The following is a 22034-nucleotide window of genomic DNA, read 5'->3' on the forward strand; positions in this document are numbered from 1 at the left end:
ACACCTTTTGCTACACACCCCTAAGCACCTAGTATAATTTTTTTTAACTTCAATTTTCACTTCATTTAACCTAAATATTATATTCTAAACCCTGAACCGGAATACTATATCCTAAATCTTAAACCTTGAAAAAATTTATACTAGGTGCTCATGAGAAGTGCAGCATATCAAAATAATATATATATATATAATATACATCCTTAGAAGCTTATCAAACTCAACAAGGATATGCAAAACCTTCCCTTTTATTATCAAACCATTACCATTGAATAAAGGAACAATATACATTACTTGCATATCTATTGTTTGAATGTTGTAGCCTACAAAATCGAGTTTGTGTCGAAAACCTTTCCCTGCGAAAAACCTTTGGGAAATATGAACACTGAGTCTACACAAATGCCACCTTTAGTGTGCGTGCAATCAATCTGTGTCAATGAGAACTTGAGCTTGGTGGGCACATCACATTTGTCTACCACAAAATCTCCTACGCGATAGTTTATCCAAGTTCCAGGCTCGCTTAAAGAGCACTCGGATAGAACCTTTTGGCCATTCGACGTCGATAGCTGGAATTTCACAGGCTTTTTCTCCCACCCATGGATGTGTTCAGAGTTGCAAATTCGGTAACCAAACCGCTTGGAAGGCAGACCTAGATGGAGTCGAAAGAACAGGCTATAGGTCCCGGCTGGGAAGCAGAAATCTACTTCCCCAGCCACCTCAAACCACCAGGTTTGCCGAAGGTATGCAATGCTCTTAAACCTGCAAAGGAAAAGTCACCAATCATGTTTTCTTCCTTGGGGACATCATGACTTCATTGCTGTGGAAGTATATTTTGACATTTCAACAAACCGTAACCAACATCGGAAGCCAAATTCTTGCCAATAATCGGGAAAATTTGAAGTTTACCACTACTATAAATGGTGAATCAAATCGTATGTTGACATCTTCAGAATCAACGTTGAAATGAATCAATCACTTGAAACAATTCTGCGAACCAGCTATGAGAAATGGCACTCAGAAAATGTAGGGATCGAATTCCACAAATTCCTAACATCAATATCATATTTGCTCTAAGATAATAGAATAGATGGTCAGTAACTAAGATCTTATAGTAGATAGCAGTAATGAGTTGAATGCCATACTCGTACTCTCTTTTACACCAACTAATTTCTTTGCAATTGTCTACGGAGTTGTAATAACAAGGAAACATCAAAGAATTGTCATTCTGAAAATGTAGAGGACGGCGCATTCCTAATGTCAATGATAATGATGCTCTAAGATGATAGAATAAAGAGATCGAAGGCACGATTTGTGTATTGAGATCATGATGATCTGATGCTATACTGGTTCCCTCTTTGCAATTTTCCATGAAATTATCATAATGAAAATGTAGTTCAATGCAAAAATATGCAACAAATGAATAATCCTTCGACGGGTATTTCTATAAGATTAGGGGCTGCTTACTTACAAGGTAGATATGGACAAACAAAATCCTGCAGGAAAGATTGACTCGAACACAACAAACACTTCAAGGGAAAAGAAAACTATTTTTGTTTTGTTTTTCCTCCTCTCCATCCCCCTCCAATTAAAGGCAACAGGAAAATAATCCCCTCAACTAACAGATGACAAGATCTCATTAGAATTTGCAAAGAAGGTCAAAGGAAATATTCAAAGAAGAACTAATCAGTTACTCTATAGATAAGAGTAAATACCTAGATTCCTCAGTTGGGAGGAATGCCCAATATCGCTTATCATTGATTCCTGTAATCAGCAATGCCTTTGAGGAAATAGACATGCAGATTCCACCCCTGTTCTTCTCCAGCCAAAATTCCTAATTCATCGTCATATGAAGTTAGATAAACCCTAAAAAGGCAAGCAACGAAATTTTTTATCCAAAAGATGAAGTTCAAGGAATTTGGATTTAACTCACAGTGCCCTAATTCGAATAAGAAGACGAGGAAGAGGATACCTTGGTGCCGCCGTCAAGGGGATTCGGACGACACAATCGCGCATAGATCTCCTTCTTGCAAAGGCCTGTCATGGCCGTCTCATCCGTCGCCATCTCCATCAAGTACGCGTAGTTCTTCGGCAGCTTCGTCTCCCACACGACGCCCGCCGACGCCGCCCCTCGGAAAGCCCGGTTGAGCCGCGCCGCGCGGCAGACCTCCGGCGGGTCAAGGTGCAGCAGCACCTCCGCGATGCAGCTCTCGGGCAAGTCCCCGAGGCCGCCGCCGCCGGCGGCGGCGGGTTCCTTCCTAACGATGCTCGAAATCCACGACCCCATCCCCCGCAGCCAACGACAACACAGCGCACCGGAGCAAGGAAGAAAGAGGCATCCACGCCGGAATCGATTCCAGGTCGCTCGCTCGATCGATCGATCAGGCGGCCGTCGCGCTTTTCGGATCGATTCGATGCTTCTCTTGTAGACGAAAACGAGGGCAAGGAATCCAAAGAAGGATTTTTTTTTATATATATATAAACAGATCGATTCGCAACCGATTTTTGGGGTCCAACTAATAAATTCGATCTGACGCCGACGTGGATCCTTGTCAGCAAAGCTTATCTTTAGAACAATCTAGACTACTCATTCTTAAATCTATCTAAAGGATTTAAAACAACAAACGGATCTGCTTTAGATCCTGTTTTTTCTCCATAATTAGATTTCAAGAATTTATTGAACTACTTTATTAATTTAACTGGATTCGTCGAATTAAGTCAACTAATAATTTAGTATGTTTATTTTATTTTATCTATTTAATTTCATAAAAAAATTTCATTAACAATCAAAATAAATTTAAAAAATATAAAATAATCCGATACTCACAATTTGATTTTTTTTAAAAAAAAATTAATCATGTTAGACAAATAACCATGTTAAAAATTGACTCCATATATTTCGTCTTTATCGCTTGCGTTGTGTCCGAGGATTAGTGCAAAACTAGTACAAAATCAAAATTTAACGTAAGATTAAGCTATATTTTTATTAAAAAATATATCCATTATTATTTAGATAAATAATTAATTTTTATCTCTTACCAATTAAATATATAAATATTATTTAATAAGGTAGGTTGAGATTAATTATATATATAATTATGGTCTAAGCCTCTTATGTCATGTTATAGAGAAATATAATATAATATATGATCACTTACATTTATCATCATATAATCTTTAATAGTGTATTAATTTAGCTATAATCATTGTTACTTTTCATTTTTTTTCTAAAAATTCTAAAATAGCTTATCTTTTTCTCAACTAACATTCTCTAGCCATTTTATTTTTTTACTTTCTACCATCTTTTATAATATTACTGTAGTAAATGTTAAAGTTCGTTTTAAAATTACATATTACTTGTTTTAAGTACAGAAAGAAAGAACATTATAAAAATTAATATCCTATTCATAAGATTCAGATGACACCATCAATGATAAAAGAGCAATCAATGTCAGAAGTCCAACGATACAAAAAGCATATTACGCACTTCAAATGTTAGAAATACGGACACTATAAAAATCAGTGCCCGAAGAAGAAGATAAAAAACTAGTCCAAATCAAATTAGGAGTTAGGATTTCGATAAGTACATTAATTTATGAAAATGCCCCTAGAGTTTTGCATGATAGACTTACTTTTGTTAATAATTCAGATAATTTTAAAATTCAAATAAATTAGAAAAATATAAATTTAATTAATTTGACTAAATCAAAATTACCTAATTTGATAAATTTAAAAAATTTTAAAAATTCAAAATTACCTAATTTGATTAATTTAAAAAATTCAGAATTAAAATTAATTAATAATATTAATTTTAAAAAGTCAAATAATTTTGATAATTTAATTAATAAAAATAAATTAATTAATTTGAAAAAATCATCTAACTTAAATAATTCAATTAATAAATTTAAATTAAAAAATAATTTAACTAATTTAAATTTAAATAATTCAATCATTAAAAATTTAAATATAATAAATTCTAACCAACTTAAGCTTGATATAATTTAAATAAATAAAAAATTAAACTAATTCTTCAACCTATTCACAACGATAAATTAAAAAATATTTAAATTTAATTAATCTAAAAATAATTAATAATTATCAAGATAAATCTAATAATTTAAATTTAAATTAAAAATTTAGAATTAAATAATCAAGATAATCTTAATAATGAGACAAATTCAAAATCTAACAAGATAAATTCTAAAATTAATAATTTAACCATTAAAAACTCAAAATTAAATCCTAAAATTTCTTACAATAAATTTTCAAACTTTAAAAATAATATTTTAAATTTAAATATTAAAAATTAAAATTTAAATAATAAAATTAATTACAATCATGTACCCTTTAATTATGAAATAATTAATTATAAAATAATAAATAATTTAAAAATTTACAAAATTTTAAAATTAAATTAATAAAATTAAAAAAATAATTTTATTAATTTTAAAAAGTTAAATTTAAATTTTAAGAACTCTAATTTAAATAATAAAATTAATTATCATTAAATTTTATTTAATTATGTAACATAATTTAAGTCAAATCATAAATTAATAATTCAATAAAAATAAATTATTAATTCAATAAAAAATTAATAATTCAAATAAAAATAAATTAATAATTCAAATAAAAATAAACAAAAATAAATTAAATTCAAATAAATTAATAATTCAAATAAAAATAAATTAATAATTCAAACAAACACAATTAAAATCTATAAAATTAATTATAATAAAATATTTATAATTATGAAACTAATTAAAATATTATCTAATGAAATAAAAACTTAATAAAATTTAAAATGTGTCAAAGTGGTTTGACACATTCGTGGAATCATATGAAATATATCAAATCAAGAATTTGATACATTATTAGAAATTAAAAAATTATTTGACTTGATTGACTCATGCATACTTACCTGTACATGCATATACTTATTTATTATTTATGCACATAAATATCATGTCATTCATGTTTAAATTCTCACTTAACTTAGAACGGTTAGTTAATGACACATGATTGCTTGACACTTGCTCAATATATAGTACTAGAGTGAGACAAGATGATAGTACATCAAAGAAGTTTGGTCTAAGTAGTCAAGTAGGGTAAGGAGTACCTTGCTTGATCTGCTTAGCTAAGTGGACATAATTGAAACTACCTCGCTACATCCTAAACTAGTTAGATCAAAATTTCTTAAGAAGTTGATTAAGTATATGATTTTTTAAAAAGACTTTGTTTAAGAAAGTGGTCGTTGTTTCGATAACCAAGAAGACTCCTGCCTCGCCATGATTTGAAAGTCGATTTTTAAAATGTGGACTTAACTAACTGACAGTTAAATTTGAATCTAATACAAGGTCAAATACTCAATAGAACTTAACTTAAATAAATAAAGATAAAATTGATAAACCATCTCACAAAACCCATAAAACAACTCTTGTATGCCATGTACTGAGATATTTAGAACGGGTGAGATGATAAAAACTATTAAATTATCAAGTTTTGAAAATATTTTAAAAAACTATAAAACTATTTTTTTGAAAATTATTTTTAAAATTTTGATAATTACTTAAAATTCATTCTTATTGTGTGTACTTATATCATAAAGTTGTCAAAACTCTATAAATTTAAAAATTGATTGACCAATACTTAGACACAAAATCTTTAGATTAACACTATGTCTACAACCCTAAGACACATAGACAAAAATATTTTGTGGTGAACAAGGATGTCTTGAGAGAGTGTCTAGTTAAGAGGAGGTACTTTTTGAAAGATCTTATCTTCAAAAGACCTTTGACAAATTTACTTGAAAAACCTTTTTAAAAATATTGTTTGAAAACTCATGCTTTGAAAACTGTTTTGTAAATTGATCTTTTGACTTGAACAACTACTAAGATACATAGAGAGATTGGTTTGTGATCTTTTATAAATTGGTGATCGTTAAGACTAGACCTTGGACATAGTCGCCTTGGGAGATAGTGAACCAAGTAAAACGAAGTGTATTGACATTGTGTTTTGTGTTTGTTGCCTTTGCTTCATGTTTTTCGCTGTGTGATATCATCGAAGTGATCAAAGCTATTCATCCCCCTCTAGCTTGCATGAATCCTAATAGTTAACACTATCTTTAAAAAACACATTATGGGCATCTCTCTTTGGACCTTTTTCTATTAAAAAGTCTTTAACTTTCTAATCAATATTGTCCCACTTCCCTAGACCATCATAGCAAGTCTCCTGATTCAAATTCTCATATTGAACATACTCATCATCTTTCTTGTTATCATTCAATTCATTTACATTGACAAATTCAAGGACTTCTTCAATATCAATCTCATTCTCATCTAATTCATTATCTTATTCTCCACTAATTGAATTATCAACTACATTTTCAACCTCTACAATTATTTTTTTATTTGAAGCAAAGTAGTTATTGATATCTCCAACTTGATTTTGAATTATTTCTTCAATCTTTATCTTTCTTTTTCTTTTTTAAAACTCGGACGTGTATTTAGGAAGCATTATTAACCTACGAATTCAACAAACAAATCAAAAGAATATCAAGTACACTTTTGCTTATGTTGTAATTTTGTGAGGCATTTATTCAAAAACTTTTAGTAAGCATATGAATCCACACCTCACCTTAATGAAAATTTCTTATAATAGATTAATGTAATTCCTAGTATTATCATAAAATAGTGAAAATAGAAAAGACTCAAATGAAAAGCTCACTTTATCTTCTTCGGTTGGGTTCTATTTTTTCCCTTTAATTTAAGATCTCAAAGAACATACATAAATTGTGTTTCATCTATATATTAAGTCGAGAAATTTGTTTCTACTTTTGAAATAAAAATGTTCTAAACTAATTAATAATCGAAAAAAATAAGAGGAAAAAGAAATCAAACCTTCCAACTATTGAAAAACAATTCTACCAATAGATTTTTCATCATTTGTTAAGAACTGAAAAGGGGAATGAAGAGAAAAAAAGGGTACTTCGATTGATTTGCAAAGGATTAGAGTGTGAAGAATTATATTGGGACAATTTACACTACTATATAATAATTTTTTAAAAAAATTATGAACCTCTAAGAAAATGGGCACAACCCTAATTGTTTTAACGTATAAAATTAATACATAGTACATTTTTATATAAAAATTTCTTTACAAACTTAGTTCATATTAATTAACCTTGATCAAAATTATTTTAAAAAAAATCAAAATCATAAAAAAAAATTAAAATCAAGTTTAGTGGTTGCTGTAATTGTTATAGAAGTCAATTAATAATTGATACAACAGTAATTAATTATAAAGAGGTTTTGTATATTAATGTTTTGATCGAATTAAATTAATTTATTTTTACAAGTTATATAATATTTAGTTCATATATGGTATAATAATGTTAGAATATAAATAATTTTTTTTTAAAAAAATATTATTTTAATATTTAAAAATAAAAAATCCTTTTAACTATTCTAATTAACAAGGATGCTTTTTAAATTTTTGTCCAATTTTCTACCACATTTTTAAAAATGGGGATAAGTTCATCTAATGGTAAATGCGCAAAATTTAAGATAACATTTTTTTTTTCTAAATCATAGACACTTCACGTTTATTTTTAATTAAAAGGGCATCTTTTGACACTATTTAACTATATATAATTACTCAAATATCATTTCTATCATTTTCTTTAAACTCTAAATCTTAATTTTTGAATTAGTTTTAATTCAAGATTAAATTTACATTATAACAGTTACAATTTCATAGTCACTATAACGTAAATATTTTTAAATAAGTTTACGTTATATCAAATAATTGTGAAATTATAATTATTATAATATATGATCTATGAGAAATAATAAATCTTATCGTACGAGTATTTGAATAAATATTAAAAATAAAATAGTAAAATAAAATGTTTTTTTAATTAAAAATAAATATAAAAATTCTTTGATAATTAAAAAAAATACATATCATCTTGATTTTTACCCTAAAATTATAAAACTATCAAAACGTTGGAAAAGCCAAAAACCCATAAGCATTAAATTCACCTGTACACAAATTAAATATTCCAACGTGACATATCACTGCCCCCACCCAACACCATCCCTCTCCCATTAAGATTTAGGAAGCCCCCAAACATAACTAAATTAGTTCCGATGTAGCAAATTTATAGAAAAGAACAAAGATTTAAATCCTGACGAAGTCAAACAATACCCTCCTACGTCATGATCAACTACAATTTTTTAATTTACCTCCTCATAAATAGTCATGAAACCGATCATATATGACCACTAAGATGACAGATTTCATCTTTTACAGAATGATTTAGGAAGCCTGACCATCTCCATTTGTCCTCCCATTCGGCTCGGAGTCAAAAAAAAAAAAATTATAATTTGTTCAGATTTTAAAGTACCCCTACAATTTCCATATGTTCTCAAAATACCCCTGCTCATTACCTTTTATTATCTCTAGTGCGCCACACTTATAAATTTTAGTCACCGATTATTAAAAATATAGGGGTGTTTGTAAAAGAGATCATCAAACTATTGGGGCCAGATGAAATTTTATTCTCCCTATAAATATCATCTCTCCTTCCTCTGTTGCTCGCTCGCCCTCTCATTGTTCTGTTATTTGCCTCGCCGGAGAATGCATTTGGCCTTGCTCACCGGCCTTGTCGCCGCCGCCGCCGTCCTAACCTTTTGTGCGGTTACCGTTGCGTACGTCAGGATGTACCGCAGGTGCATACTGTTCACCGGGTGCTTCCAGGACATGGGCCGCTTGGAGATGGGTCCGGGCCACGCCCGCGTCGCCGATGAGACCGAGCCGGAGAAGGGGAATCCGGCGACGAAGCAGGCGGCGGTTCCGCGGCGGTTCAGGTGGGATGAGGTAGATTCGGCGACCGGTAAGTTCTCCCTCTCCGCGGTGGTCGGCGAGGGGGGATCCAGCACCGTCTACCTCGCCCGCTTCTCGGACTGCTCCTCCCTTGCGGCCCTCAAGCTACACCGCCCCAGCGAGCGGCTCCACCATGCCTTCCGCCAGGAGCTCGACGTCCTCCTCCGCCTCCGCCACCCGCACATCGTCCGCCTCCTCGGCTATTGCGACGACCGCGGTATTTCATCTGCCCTAAATCGCCCTTTGGGGCATCTTCCGTAGTTTGTGGTTAATTTCGGATCGGGATCGCAGAGGCGGAAGGGGCTTTGGTGTTCGAGTACGTAGCGAACGGGAGCCTCCACGAGAAGCTCCATGGAAGCGGCGGGGAGGCGCTGCCGTGGGCGTGGCGGATGGCGGTGGCGCACCAGGTGGCGCAGGCGCTGGACTACCTCCACGAGGGCTGCGACCCCCAGGTGGTGCACGGCGACGTGAAGGCCGCGAACGTGCTCCTCGACGGGCGGATGGAGGCGAAGCTGTGCGACTTCGGATCCGCGCGGGTGGGCTTCTCGGCGGCGGTGGCGCCGCCGCGATCCGGGCGGACCATGGTGGTGGGCTCGCCGGGGTACGTCGACCCGCACTACCTGCGGTGCGGGGTGATCTCCAAGAAGAGCGACGTCTACAGCTTCGGGGTGCTGCTGCTGGAGCTGGTCACCGGCGCGGAGGCATTCGACGCGGAGAGGGAGAGGCGGCTGACGGCGGAGATGGCTCCTGCGCTGCGGGACCCGGAGGGCCGGGCATCGGAGGCGGTGGACCCCGGCTTATCAGGGGAGTACGACGCCGGAGAGGCGGCGGAGGTACTAAGAATGGCGGCGATGTGCCTCAGGGAAAACCCTAGCCTCCGCCCATCGATGTCACACGTGGCGGCGATGCTGCAACAGAAGACAGCAGTATACCAATCGCAGTACCTAAAAGAGGGTTTCGGTAAAAGATGAGTAAATCTACTGTGAGAAATGCTATGCTGCACGACTTATCTTGCACGATCTCGTGCGCGACATCTTCGATCCATTGTCGCTGCCATCGCCATGTTGTCTTCACCGTGCCGTCTAGGACGATTGATTGCCTAGCCGCTGCTGCCTCAGGCGTGATCGAACGATGAATTTGTTTCGGAACGCGACTCGTGCTCGTTCACCACCATTGTCGGCAAATCGCGATCGGATTCCGATCAAATTGCGGCTGGAGATTGACAACGTTGGTCCTTCCTCGATCAATCTGGTTCGCGATTTGGTCGGAATCTGATCGCGATTTGACTGACAGTGTCAAACATAATTTCGATCAAATCACGGTCGAATTTGATCGATCACAGTCGGAGATCGGTCGAGGAAGGTCCTTCCTTGGTCGGTCTTCGGTAGCGATTTAGTTGAAATCCGATCGCGATTTGGTCGGCAGTGGCGGTGAGCGGGCACGGGTCATGTTTCCGGATAAATTTCGGATATCACTATTCGATCGGAATCCGCCGTCGGAAGGAGCGCCGGCGAGTGACGTGTCGATCGCGGTCGAGGTGGCAGCCGGCGGTAGTCGAACGGGGCGACGGCAGCGGCGGTGGGTCAGGAAGTTGCGCACGGATTTATCGCGCAGGATAGCAATCTCAACTCTACTATAACATCAATTTTTGGCTAAGTTGTTTAACAACAACATCTCTTCTATCCTCTTATCCTTTAATAAAGAAATGTCAGATAAGAAGGGTAGACATCACATGGCCCCGACTGAAGTAAATACTCCCATGTCTTGTGCTGTTGACTCTGGGAAGACTGTGTTGCTAGCTATAACATTCAATTCTAAACATTAACTTTGTTCAACCACCAAGCCCTTCAGACTACTTGTGCAGTAGGGAAGCCGATGCCTTGTGGTGGTGATTGTACTGCAGCAGCAGCTTCAACTTTCAGCTGGTGCTGCCACAACAGTGGTGGTCGTACTGAGCATGCAAATGGATGGGCATGGAAGCTGAAAGCAGAGGCAAGAGTCCTGCTTTCCAGCCGCTCTGCTCGGCTGGAAGTCATGGAAGGGTCGCTCTCGAGTTGGAGGACTAGTGATCTTTGTCGAGTATATATTTATGCATAGTCTGGCACCATGAGTGGAGCACATGGTCTTCTCGCTTGTGATTGGAGTTCCAAATTGAGAGAGGGCCACTTAATTAAGGATGTAAATGACAAATTTAGTTGATGTCCAACTTAATGTGAATATATATAATTAATTAATTATATTTGAATAATTTATTAAATTAAATAAATAAATTTAATAATATCAATTTGTTAGAGATTATTTATGTTTTTAATGTATATAAAGTTAATTAAATAAATAATTTTAAATGACTTTGATAGTGTCTATTTTTTACTTATTGGAACTCCTCTCTTTTACTCTAGGATGGCAATAGAGACGGGCTCTTCGACATGATGACGGTTCGTGCCTTGTTAGTCGAAGCACGTTAGTCGGGAATCGACATTGTCAGTGTAGCCCTTTCAACGGTTAAATCAACAAAGGGGTGAGTGGGGAGGTCTTGCGTGCACGAAAGAGTGTTAAGAGATTGAAAGAAAAAGACAGAGAAGATTAGCCTTTACAAGTGAGAAGTAAATCATATCTTTACTTACCTTCACAACATCTTATATAGTCGTGGAAATGGATGATCCACGTAGACCGCCACTATAGCCCTGAATCGATTACGTGGATGCCCGTACGAGCAGACTGTTGCACTAGAGGGAGCAATCGTTCATCCGTACCACTGCAATTGTTTGATTGTTAGTCTGGTGTAGCTCTCGAGGTGGGCAACCTAGCTAGGAGTGATTGTGCATCATGGACTATTGGAAGTTGGTGTCTGAGAGAGCCCGCTCAGCCCAACCTCCTCATCGTCCCAGAACTGCCATAATCGCTCGGGTAGAGGAAGTTGGAGCTTGATAGACCTTAGTTGTTGCTGAGGGCGTCGATTGAATATATAGTGTTCTGATAGGACAACGACCCGGCCAGGTGAACCCGAGTTGCATCAAACTCATTAAACTAAATAAATAAACTTAAATATATATATGTTCAGTTTGTTAATATTCATGAACAAGAATTGTAAATTGTTCGTGAATAATATTCGCAAACAAACTTTGTAAACTATGTCCATCAATAAAACTTTCATCAACCTAATAAATAAACTTTTAAAATGAAGCAAATAAACTTTTATCAAACTTAATAATTAATCAAACAAGTTTAAAATTATAAAATTTTTAAATAATTAAAAAACTTGAACTGAAAGCTCAATAATATCTAAATAAATCAAGCTCAAACTCGTAAAAAAAATCAAATCAAGTTTGAATAATCATTTCAATTGTTTAATTTATTTTAGACTCGATTTGGTTCAGTTACCTTATCAAATAAATTTGAACAATATGAAATTTAACTCGACTCTACTCGTTTACAACCTTATCCGTAAATAATATTTGTGAACTGTATTCATCAATGAAACTTTTATCAAACTTGTAAGTAAATAGATAAAAAACACTCAAAATATATAAATAAATTTGTAATATCAAGTTCGATCATCAATCATATAAAGTTAAAAAAATAAAAATTTTAAACTATCAAACAATTTCGAATTGAAAGTTTGATAGCATCTAAATGAACTAAATTCAAATTCATATAAAAAAATCAAGTCAAACTTAAATAACATAAAACTAAATAACTCTCAATATTTCAATTATCTTCCAATTTAAAAAAATTAATCCATAATATCCATTTTAAATTAAAAATTAATCCATAAATATCTAATTATTTATAAAAAGTTCTTTACTATTGTAATTAGGGGGGCGAAAGTCATCGTAAATTCGTATCATGACAATACTATGGGTGGAGAAGACTTGCTTGCTCTCGTAATGAATGCACAGTAACGAGTGTGTCTCGAACCTAAAAAGTGCATGCTTAATGAATGCTTAATTATAAAAACAGAAGATATATACTCACATGCTCATTTCCCTGCTTCTCACGGCATTACCTAGTTAGGGCCTAGGCTTATGGTTGTTTCATGGATGCATTCGTTTTATTAAAGGATGATATCGGCCAAAAATTAAAACAATATCTTTTTTTATTGAATTCTTGTATGACGAAATCAAGTAATATCCTTCGTTGATCAACTACAATTTTTATTTAACTCATAGATGATCGTACGTGTGAGGCCATCCAATTTCATCCAATGTATTTTGCTAAATTTGGCCTTCTCCAAACTGTTGCACTCTTAACTCTCTTGTAAAAAATATTTAAAAAAAATATAAAAGCTCGATCATTATCCATTTCAACAAATCGTAACCAAATATGCCCTGAGATAGATTTGGATGAAATTTATATATATTTGAGATATGTGAAACCATTAGAATGACGGATTCTATCTTTTACTGAAGTATATTCTTGCTCAAAGAGTGTTCATCCACTCACTATAACCATTTATGAACCTCTCACCTTGCTTCTCTAATCTATATTATCATTCTTATCCAAGTATTTGCGTTTTATTGACGATCATATAAAACATCTGAACATATGCAATAAAGAAGCTCTATGAAATAAATAAGCAATAAAGACAGACGAACCATGCACATCTATAACGAGCTCTATTAATATCATTAGCACCACTAAGCAACTTTTCCATACCACTTTGCCAGCACACATTGAACAATATAGAGTGCGATTGGACTATTGAGTACACTGGAGAATGACTATGAACACTGAGAACATTGCTAGGACATATTGTTCAATGCACATACAAGTACATTTAAAAATGATTACCTCATGACTTCATTTCATTAGTGCTCTTCTGCAAAGAAGCGGATACTCTGAGGTTACAAAGCAAAGCATCACGTCCAACTAGAACAGTTTGGAAAAAGTCATTGACTTCCTTTGAAAGAGAATCTAATTCATCTCCAAGCCTCTTTACTCTGGCAGCCATATTTGTGGCACACTCTTCAATACTGTGACTTTCTAAGTAGCAGCATCCTGCTGGTGGAATTGTTTCCACCTCAGGATTGATGCCAGTGCTGCATTGTAGATGTTCTTTCTTGCAACCCAAACTCTTGGTCAAACTATGCAACGCCATTTCCACTTCTTCAATCTCTTTACATGCTTTCACTTTCCCACCAGCAAATTGTCTCCTTATTTCCTTGTTCAAAACAACTTGCAAGTCACTGAAGGCTTCGAACCAGAAGAAACCATCGGAAACATGCGAGTCTACCACTGCATTTGAGCACCCTGATAGCATTGCTAAAAGGCAGCCACAAATAAATACAGTCATTACTTTGACTCCATGCAAGGCCCTCATTAATACCTTACCTTTGGGGCTCTTGACCTTTGGATAACCAAGAGTTCCCTGAAGACCCACTATCATTGCAGGACAGCTTTCTATTTTAGAACTTTTAGATTTGGAATGTTCTATCCGTTCATGAAGATGCAAATGAGCTTTGGTGATTACTTCGGACGAAGGATCACCTGTTGAGATATCCAAAAGATGCAGCACGTATTGAAGAAGCAGTTGGCCTTGATTCAATCTGGAGAGCTCAGAACTTAATACAATGCAGATGTCAAGCAATTTCACACTGCTGTCCAAGTATATGTCAAACCACTTTTCATCCCAGTCAAAAACAGGTAACTGAAGATCAGTTATCAAATTTCTAATGCTATTATGCATATCTGATAAGAACTGAATGGAGAGTCTCATCCAAGACAGGGTGAAGACATCTTCGACATTCTTAGGCTTCAGCTTCTTCAATTGCTCTGCCAGGTTTTTCTCAAAAGAGAACAGTAATTCACGAAGCTTCGGGGATAAATTAGATCCCTTGGGGAGGACAATCCGAAAAGGATTTCCAAAAGGAAAGAAATTTCTCTGTCCATTCTGTGGTCGGCTCATGTTTGTTCAACTGTAACAGAGTTGATCTGTAATTCACAATGATAAACATAAGCACAGACACATATTGATTATCACAAGGTATGAGGCAGTTCCTAGGATGGAATCATACAAGGGAACTTTGGAAAACTTTCTCAGGCCATTGAACGTTATTTGAGGAAAGATGCAGTATCAGGATATAAGTTATCTGAAAATCACATGCATCTGATAATTGAATGATAGAAAGGGGAAAACAAACTTAGAAGGCCAAAGTTTAATAAAGATTCAGATAGGCCATACATTAGATTAAGCAAATCAAAAATCTGAAGTTGCTCTAGTTAGTATAGCAAACAACAATAAGAATAAGCACCCTTCATCATCCATTTTTACTCCAAGGATGGAGGTTTGATGCAGATAAACCCAGCCAAAAGGTAGGAAACTGGCTCTGCAGTTAACCTTGGGAAGGTTGCAATTGCAGCAACAGTGAGCGGTTGAAATTGGTTTCACTTCAGATGACATGTGTTGTCGGAACTTGCCCTAAGAATGTATCTATTGGATGGAAAATCAGGAGGGGAAGAAAAAGGCTTACAAATTCATATCATCATTATGCACATCTTTTGTGTCACTTTCCCTCCTTCCCTCATATCTTCCATCCAAGTACACTAACCCTAAGGGATCTCAGACAGTTTACTTATAAAACTAGGGTATCAAATAAGATTGGAGAAGAAGAGACCTTATTAAAACCATCAGGTGATCAGATGACAAAGACAAAGGTAGGCTGCAGTGTGTTCCTGGTTTATAAAGAATCCCTTCTCCTGTGGATGTATGCCTATCATGTCAGACTACTAAAAATTGTTGTTAGTTGTATTCATGCATTTTATCAATGTTTTTCTTCTCGGGCATATTGATTCATTACACGAGGTCGCCAGGTCAAACTCTACAGAAAGCAGAAAGTGTAGGGAGATCCTCTAAGTTTCATGTTACCAACATGTAAATCAACATTTATTATAGTTTCACAGTCAATTTTGCGTTATCAGTTTTACTATGTTGATTCAATCCAATTTGGCAATTCAATGTCCGGTATCATTTGTATCCATGGCCTTGATGGTTTTCAATTAATAAAATCACTAGTAAGATTCCAAATGTTTTGGTGTTTCTAGTTTCATAATGGTAAGTCTTTTCACAAATGGTTATCAACAATTTCCAGCCAATTTATCAATCTAGGCTAAAATATACCTTTGAGGATGTCTAATAACCAACCATGCCTTTTTTTCTAAATCTAAATTGTGATTGACAGTAAACAACACTTGAATATCCATTTGAAATTCTGAAGGTAGTTCAATTGATGTACAAGGAGATAATTGGGGAGTTGGCTGGTTTGTCCCTGAAACTTGCAAGCGGTGGTTCTTCTTTAATCATGATCATATGAGAACCAGTACCAAGCTTTTTTCCTTGGAAGTTTATGTCAATGTTGATATGTGGATTGTCTGGAAGGAAAGGAATAATATACTTCTTGAAAGACAGCCAAGGAAAACATCTCATGAGTTAGTGGGTGAACAGGAAAGGTTGGTGGTGTCTTGATCAGTTAAGGCCCCAGTAAAACTTAAGAATTTGATTGACAGAAACCTGAGGAAGCTGCAAAGATCTGTATAGGACAGATTTCAACCTCCAAGGCATTACAATTACAGGCTCTTAAAATCTTCTTATATTTTGTAGCACTTTGCTTGCATGCTGTTTCTCGATGACTATTTAGTCTCTATTGGTAGCTTGTAGGGTGTTTTGTGTAGTATTATTCTAAAGTTTAACAATGTAACCAGCAGGCATGCATTCTTTACTTGCCATATATACATATTGGGAGAATGATATATTCCCCCTTCTCCTTTTTCAACAGAAATCTTTGAGAAAAATTGACATTTTCCATTTACTTTTTGGACCGGGTACCACTAAGTTCTAACATAATGGAGCTCCAGGTTGCATCCACAATTAACTTATCCACTCTTTTTGTAGCCTTGAATTCAAGGTTACTACCTAGTAATTTTCTTGAGCAGTTACCTGAATTGGGACCGTGATAATATAAAATGGCCAAATTCAGGCTCTCATATTCCAAAATGCCCAAATCAGTCTCATGTGAAAGTAATCAAGCTATTTGGTGAAACAACTTGACTGGTTGAAAAGAAAATTCAAAGAAAAGAATTTTAAAAATAGGAGGCAAATGACAATTTATTTGTAAAAACAAATTTTTTTAAGAATTATAAGTACAAGATTATTCTATTTCAATTAGTTAAGCTGGTTGGTGAAGTAGCTTGATTGACTGAAAAAAATATTCTCTTTTAAACAACAAATAACTACTTATTTTAATTAATTAATAGTAACATTTAAAAAAAGGAAAAATACTTTTATTTTTCTAATTTTAATCCATCAAGACCTTTATTGAAATAGCTTGATAGAATGAAAGTGATTATTTGACTATTTGTAAAACCAAGACATATTTACCTACAAAAATAAATGGACTTTTGCCTCTTTCTAACTAATTTTTAATTATTTTTCCATAAATTTCATAAAGTTAGAACCCCTCTCCTTTATGAAAGAAAATTATTAAAAAAAAAAGAGAGAATACCTAAATTAATGGATACACTTTTTTAAGAGTGGAAAAAAAAGAAACAATAATGTCATTTAGTCTTGTCTAATTATAATTAACAAATTTACCTTCTTTGACAAATAAAAATGCAGATTTACTTATAAATTTAAGCAGGATTTTCCTCCATTTATCTATTTGTTTTCAATTTTATTTTTTAAATCACCCAAGTTGTTTCACATTGATTCTTTGAATCAGCTTCTTTGGTGAAAAACTAAAACCTAGTTTGGTCAAGAAAAATGAAGATGATTTGATTTAGGTATATGGAACAGAAAGACCCAATTTGAGCATTTTTCCATTATCAAAAGGCCCTATGCTCAATTTTCTTCACATTCACATTCAATAAAAACCAGCCAACCACCATTTTGCTCATAGTATTGGTTTCACGGAGGCACTAAATTGACTTGATTTGGGGCAATTAACTTAAAGGTTGATCTCTACTACGAGCAAACCTAAGCAAACCTAAATAATTCACGCCTATTATCGCGTAAAATGAAAGGCAACAACAATTAATAAAGAAGATTATTTAACTTACCAGAAAATTACCCTTACTCAACTCTCTGTGCAGGAACCCGCAGAGAGCAGCAATCGCAAGGCATCAAGAAATGCCCAAATCTCAAATCGGCAACTCCTCCATGAACGACAAAGAGGTGCGGATAATCACACCATCCATTTATAAGAACAACGCGAACCGTACTTCATTTCGTTCTCCCAAAGAAACATTCGGTACGCCGATCAATCTCTTCCGAGAAACAAAAAAAAAAAACCAATAGTTTTTCGGCGCAAGCAATGGATCCGTTGAGAAGATTAGAAGAAAAGGCACTGAAATCGACCGCGGAACCTTTCGTACCTGAGAAAGCGGAATCCGCCCGAAGGAAGCAGAGCGAGATCTGGATCGAGCCCTCCGCCGAGCAGGCGCCGCCACCCCTACTCCCTCGAAGAAATCGACAGGGTGCGGTTCGATCGAACCGTCGGTTCACTTGATCCATACCACTTTCGGACCGTTTCACGGATAAATCTGAAAAAAAAACGGGTTTATTTGAAATGTCGATCGGGCCTATTTATGTGGCAAGACGATCGCATCTGGCAGGCACGTGGCATCGACGTGAGACATCCAACGCTGTTATCGGAGAGTTTGTTACTGGCTTAATGATGATGATAAGCTTTAGATCTCGAGAACTAATCCGTGATTAATTAATATATATGTGTTTTATTTTCGTAATTTCTAATTTTTAAAATATCTTTAATATTTTATTTATTTATTTTTGCTTTTTCTGGCCTTCTTGATGCGGTGGTGCGGGACATGGAGTGGCTTCTTGTCACCTGCTCTTTTTAGTCTGCGTCTGCGATGGAATCGAGTTGAGGCGATTGGTTGCGGTTCCATGGAGCGCTACACCTGCAACCTCTGCTTCCGCCGCTTCCACAACGGCCGCGCGCTGGGCGGCCACATGCGCTCGCACGCGGTCTCCTCGCTGGCCGCCGTGGCGGCCCTGCTTCCGGCGGGAGATTCCTCCGCCTCCGCCTCGTCGAGCCAGCCGCAAGAAGGAGAGGCGGAGGAGGGGAAGGAGGCGGCCGCTTCCTACGGCTTGAGAGCCAATCCCAGGAAGAGCGTCCGCCTCGCGGACCCTGAGTTCTCTTCGTCCTTCGCCGCGCTGGAGCCGGCGGGATCCAGCGTCGTCGTCCAGGACCGGGAGAGCGACACCGAGTCTCCCCGAGCGCACCGTAGGCAGGACAAGCGGCCTCGGGGGTGCCCGGTTGAGGCGGAGCCGGCGAGCTCCGTCTCCGACGTGACCCCGGCGGAAGACGTCGCGCTCTGCCTAATGATGCTCTCCCGCGATTCTTCTTGGACCGTCGCCGGGGAGGTCCACCCTTCCGACGGATCCAACGATGAAGACGACGGCGAGGAGGAAGAGGAGGTGGAGCGTCGGCAAGTTACTCCATCGCCGGCGCCTCCGATGCCGCCGCGGAAGGGGCGGACCCGGTACCAGTGCGGCGCGTGCAAGAAGATCTTTCGCTCGTACCAAGCGCTCGGTGGCCACCGGGCGAGTCACAAGAAGAAGAATGGCTGCGTCTCCGCCTCGGAGCCCGGCCAGATCTTTGGCGAGGCTGACTCCGCCGACGCCAACGGCGGGGCGAAGGTTCACGAGTGCCCCTTCTGTTTCAGGGTCTTCAACTCCGGCCAAGCTCTCGGCGGCCACAAGAGGGCCCACTTCAGCTCTTCCTCCTCCATTGCGGTCACCCGCAACATGCCTGTGTCGGTCCCTCTTTATCCGCCACCACGCTCTCGCCTGAGCATGTCACCCGTCGCCGGCTCCGCCACCAAGCGTGCGACCGGCGTCAGCCTCTTCGACCTCAACTTGCCGGCGATGGCAGAGGACGAGGTCGAGCTGTCAGCCGTTTCTGACATGGATTTCCTTGCCAACCCGGCATCGAGCTGAATTTACAAGCATCGTTTCCGACTTCTGAGCAAGCAGGAACCGAGTCCAAGTTCGAGGTAAGAAATGGAAGCATAAAGAACCCATAACAATGAAGCTCAAATTTTTTTCTTTCTTTTTTCAGTTGGATAAAGCTGGTGATTATATTTGTATGCTCCTGAATCTGCTTCTCTTTTGCTTTAGCTAAATCAGTTGCATATATTTTCCTTGTTTGAGTCGCCATTGTTGCTCACGGCATCAGCTGATCAAGAACAGAGTAGGTTGGATCCATTGCAATGTGACATCTTTCCCTTGTTAATTTGTTTCTTTGCTCCCAGTTCTTCTTGCTAAATGTGCTCTCTTAACGTGGATTAGCAAGTGACTAACACCGTTCTTCGTATGCAATTCTGTCACAAGTGTGCAGGAGAAAGAGAAAGAGAGATGGTTGGGGAAGCAGGACAGAGCTGAGCAGTGTAGAACCGCTGCTTTTTGCTGCTGCTTTTGTTCCTTCTCTGCCACAACACCCACCTGGAAACCCCTACTGTTCCACTGTTACTCGAACTTTTCTTCACTCCTTTTTCGCTCTCTCTAGTGTTCAGCTACTTCTTCTTCTTCTTCCTCTTAAAAGCACATCGAGCTCTCGCTCCCTCGCTCCACTTTTTGGAACGTAGTACGTCACCACTTCTGTTGCCATCTGACCTTAATTGCACTGTTCCATTAAGCGGTACGTTGCAGTGAGCACGTCCGTGCGAAGCAGCGCACCCACGCCGGAGTTGAGCTCACGTTCGGCGTGTCCATTAATTGCCATCGCTTTGGAATCATCGCTCACTACTTACCCCTCCAACTCTCCCATGGCCATGGCCTTCGAGGACGACGTCGGATGCACCGCGGGCGGCTGTGATCCATCCCATCCGGCTCGCTCTGTTGTCTCCTAGCAGTGAAGTTACAGTTTGGCCGTCACATCGCACTGGACCCTATCAGATCTTTAGACTTTGTTTCACAGTCCCTTTTTCTAATCAAGATACGGATCAAATCAAGCACAAGAGTTCCTCTGTCACCTGCCTCTCTTGGGCAGCAAAAACTGCTTCTTTCTCATCCACCACATCCCCTCCTTCCTATTCCAATCCACTTTCTGCAACTCTATGTTCATTTTCTTCAGGAACCTGTTGATTAGCTAGGAAAATTCTCAGCAGAACTCTGATGAGTATTGTAGTAAAGTATTTCTAAGATCAAATCACATGTTAGGTAGGCCTTTGGTTGTTGTCAGTTGCTCAATGCTCATGACACAAGATTTCTTGTCTTCCAATTTAAGCATCCACAAGGCTCTAATTAATGGGTGTAATATTGAAGGGGGGTGATACTGCGGGGTAAGGAATAAAGTAGGAAGCAAAGAACAATAACATATATCACGAGATGAGCAGCAGAGCAGGTCTTGTGACAATGAGTTGGTTGCTGTCGGCTTGGATCAAAAGGGAACAAAGAGAGCGTTGCGTGTGGGGTTGTGAGCTTTCTCTACTCTCTCTCACTGCTTTCCACTGCTCGATGCTCATTCCAGTGAGCCTTTAAACTAAGCCACTAGTTTCAACTGTGAAGGAAGTCCTTTTGACTTGAATGTTTTTACTTGCACTGGTTTTTGTCCTGGGAGTAGAGCCCCACCATCCCAACTAAAATTTTAACTGCTCCAACAACGTGTGAGATGAATCAATTCTGGCCTGACCTTTGTCGATTAGTAGCAGTTAGTAGTTGGTCAAGAATGATTGAAGTTTGTCCTCGAGATCACCATTTCACCACTGGAATATTCTGTAAAAATGAGACTTGGAGAGGGTTGCTAGTTCCTTAATCATCCAGACAGAGGAACCCTACCACTTCAAAGCTACAGTTTGTGTATTGAAAAGAGAGGTTAGATGGTGAATTTCTTTCATCAACAAGATCATTGACATAGCTTTGCTTTAAGTTGGTTACCTACTTGGAATGCATTACCAGTGGCTAGTCAAATACTTCAAGGTAGTTCTGTACATGTATAGTAATTGTGACATTAGATTGTGATAGTCAACTTTGATTCCTTACAGTGTAGTTCATTGCAGTTGCATTAGGTCTTCAGCTCAAATTGGTTCAGAAACAAAAAGCAAAATCATATGAGCAATGAAAAAGATTAGCTAGCTTTTGTAGGAGAAAGCAAGCTGCTTCCTTACCTATGAAAAGTTGTGACAAAAACAACATAGAGAAG

The 22034-nt window shown here is 37.4% G+C and overlaps 4 protein-coding genes across 5 annotated transcripts; 2 read left to right on the forward strand and 2 right to left on the reverse strand.

Moving 5' to 3' along the window:
- Positions 1–236: 236 nt before the first annotated feature.
- On the reverse strand, positions 237–2428 carry LOC141832304 (F-box protein PP2-A13-like). The gene is made up of 3 exons (XM_074719795.1): positions 1967–2428; positions 1710–1828; positions 237–756 (listed from the first exon to the last, which is right to left on the reverse strand). The coding sequence occupies exons 1-3, from the start codon at positions 2279–2281 to the stop codon at positions 321–323; spliced, it is 870 nt and encodes a 289-aa protein (XP_074575896.1). The 5' UTR covers positions 2282–2428; the 3' UTR covers positions 237–320.
- Positions 2429–8608: 6180 nt separating this feature from the next.
- LOC141831603 (salt tolerance receptor-like cytoplasmic kinase 1) lies at positions 8609–9890 on the forward strand. The gene is made up of 2 exons (XM_074718994.1): positions 8609–9094; positions 9169–9890. The coding sequence occupies exons 1-2, from the start codon at positions 8632–8634 to the stop codon at positions 9846–9848; spliced, it is 1143 nt and encodes a 380-aa protein (XP_074575095.1). The 5' UTR covers positions 8609–8631; the 3' UTR covers positions 9849–9890.
- Positions 9891–13474: 3584 nt separating this feature from the next.
- On the reverse strand, positions 13475–18320 carry LOC141831604 (UPF0496 protein 4-like). Of its 2 annotated transcripts, XM_074718996.1 has the most exons (3): positions 18244–18320; positions 17929–18133; positions 13475–14808 (listed from the first exon to the last, which is right to left on the reverse strand). In XM_074718996.1, exon 3 carries the CDS (start codon positions 14780–14782, stop codon positions 13670–13672), a length of 1113 nt encoding a protein of 370 aa, XP_074575097.1. In that variant the 5' UTR covers positions 14783–14808; positions 17929–18133; positions 18244–18320; the 3' UTR covers positions 13475–13669. The 2 variants fall into 2 exon arrangements, with proteins under 2 accessions (XP_074575097.1, XP_074575098.1); XM_074718997.1 differs by lacking the exon at positions 17929–18133 and having other exon boundaries at positions 18244–18294.
- A 455-nt stretch (positions 18321–18775) lies between these two features.
- LOC141831605 (zinc finger protein ZAT9-like) lies at positions 18776–20027 on the forward strand. Its single transcript, XM_074718998.1, has one exon. The coding sequence runs from the start codon at positions 18776–18778 to the stop codon at positions 19829–19831; it is 1056 nt and encodes a 351-aa protein (XP_074575099.1). The 3' UTR covers positions 19832–20027.
- The last annotated feature ends 2007 nt before the right edge of the window (positions 20028–22034 follow it).

This window comes from Curcuma longa, chromosome 7, assembly GCF_044706935.1.
Source record: "Curcuma longa cultivar G26 ecotype Majalengka, Jawa Barat chromosome 7, ITB_CL_G26_1.1, whole genome shotgun sequence".
NCBI classification, from domain to species: Eukaryota; Viridiplantae; Streptophyta; class Magnoliopsida; order Zingiberales; family Zingiberaceae; genus Curcuma; species Curcuma longa.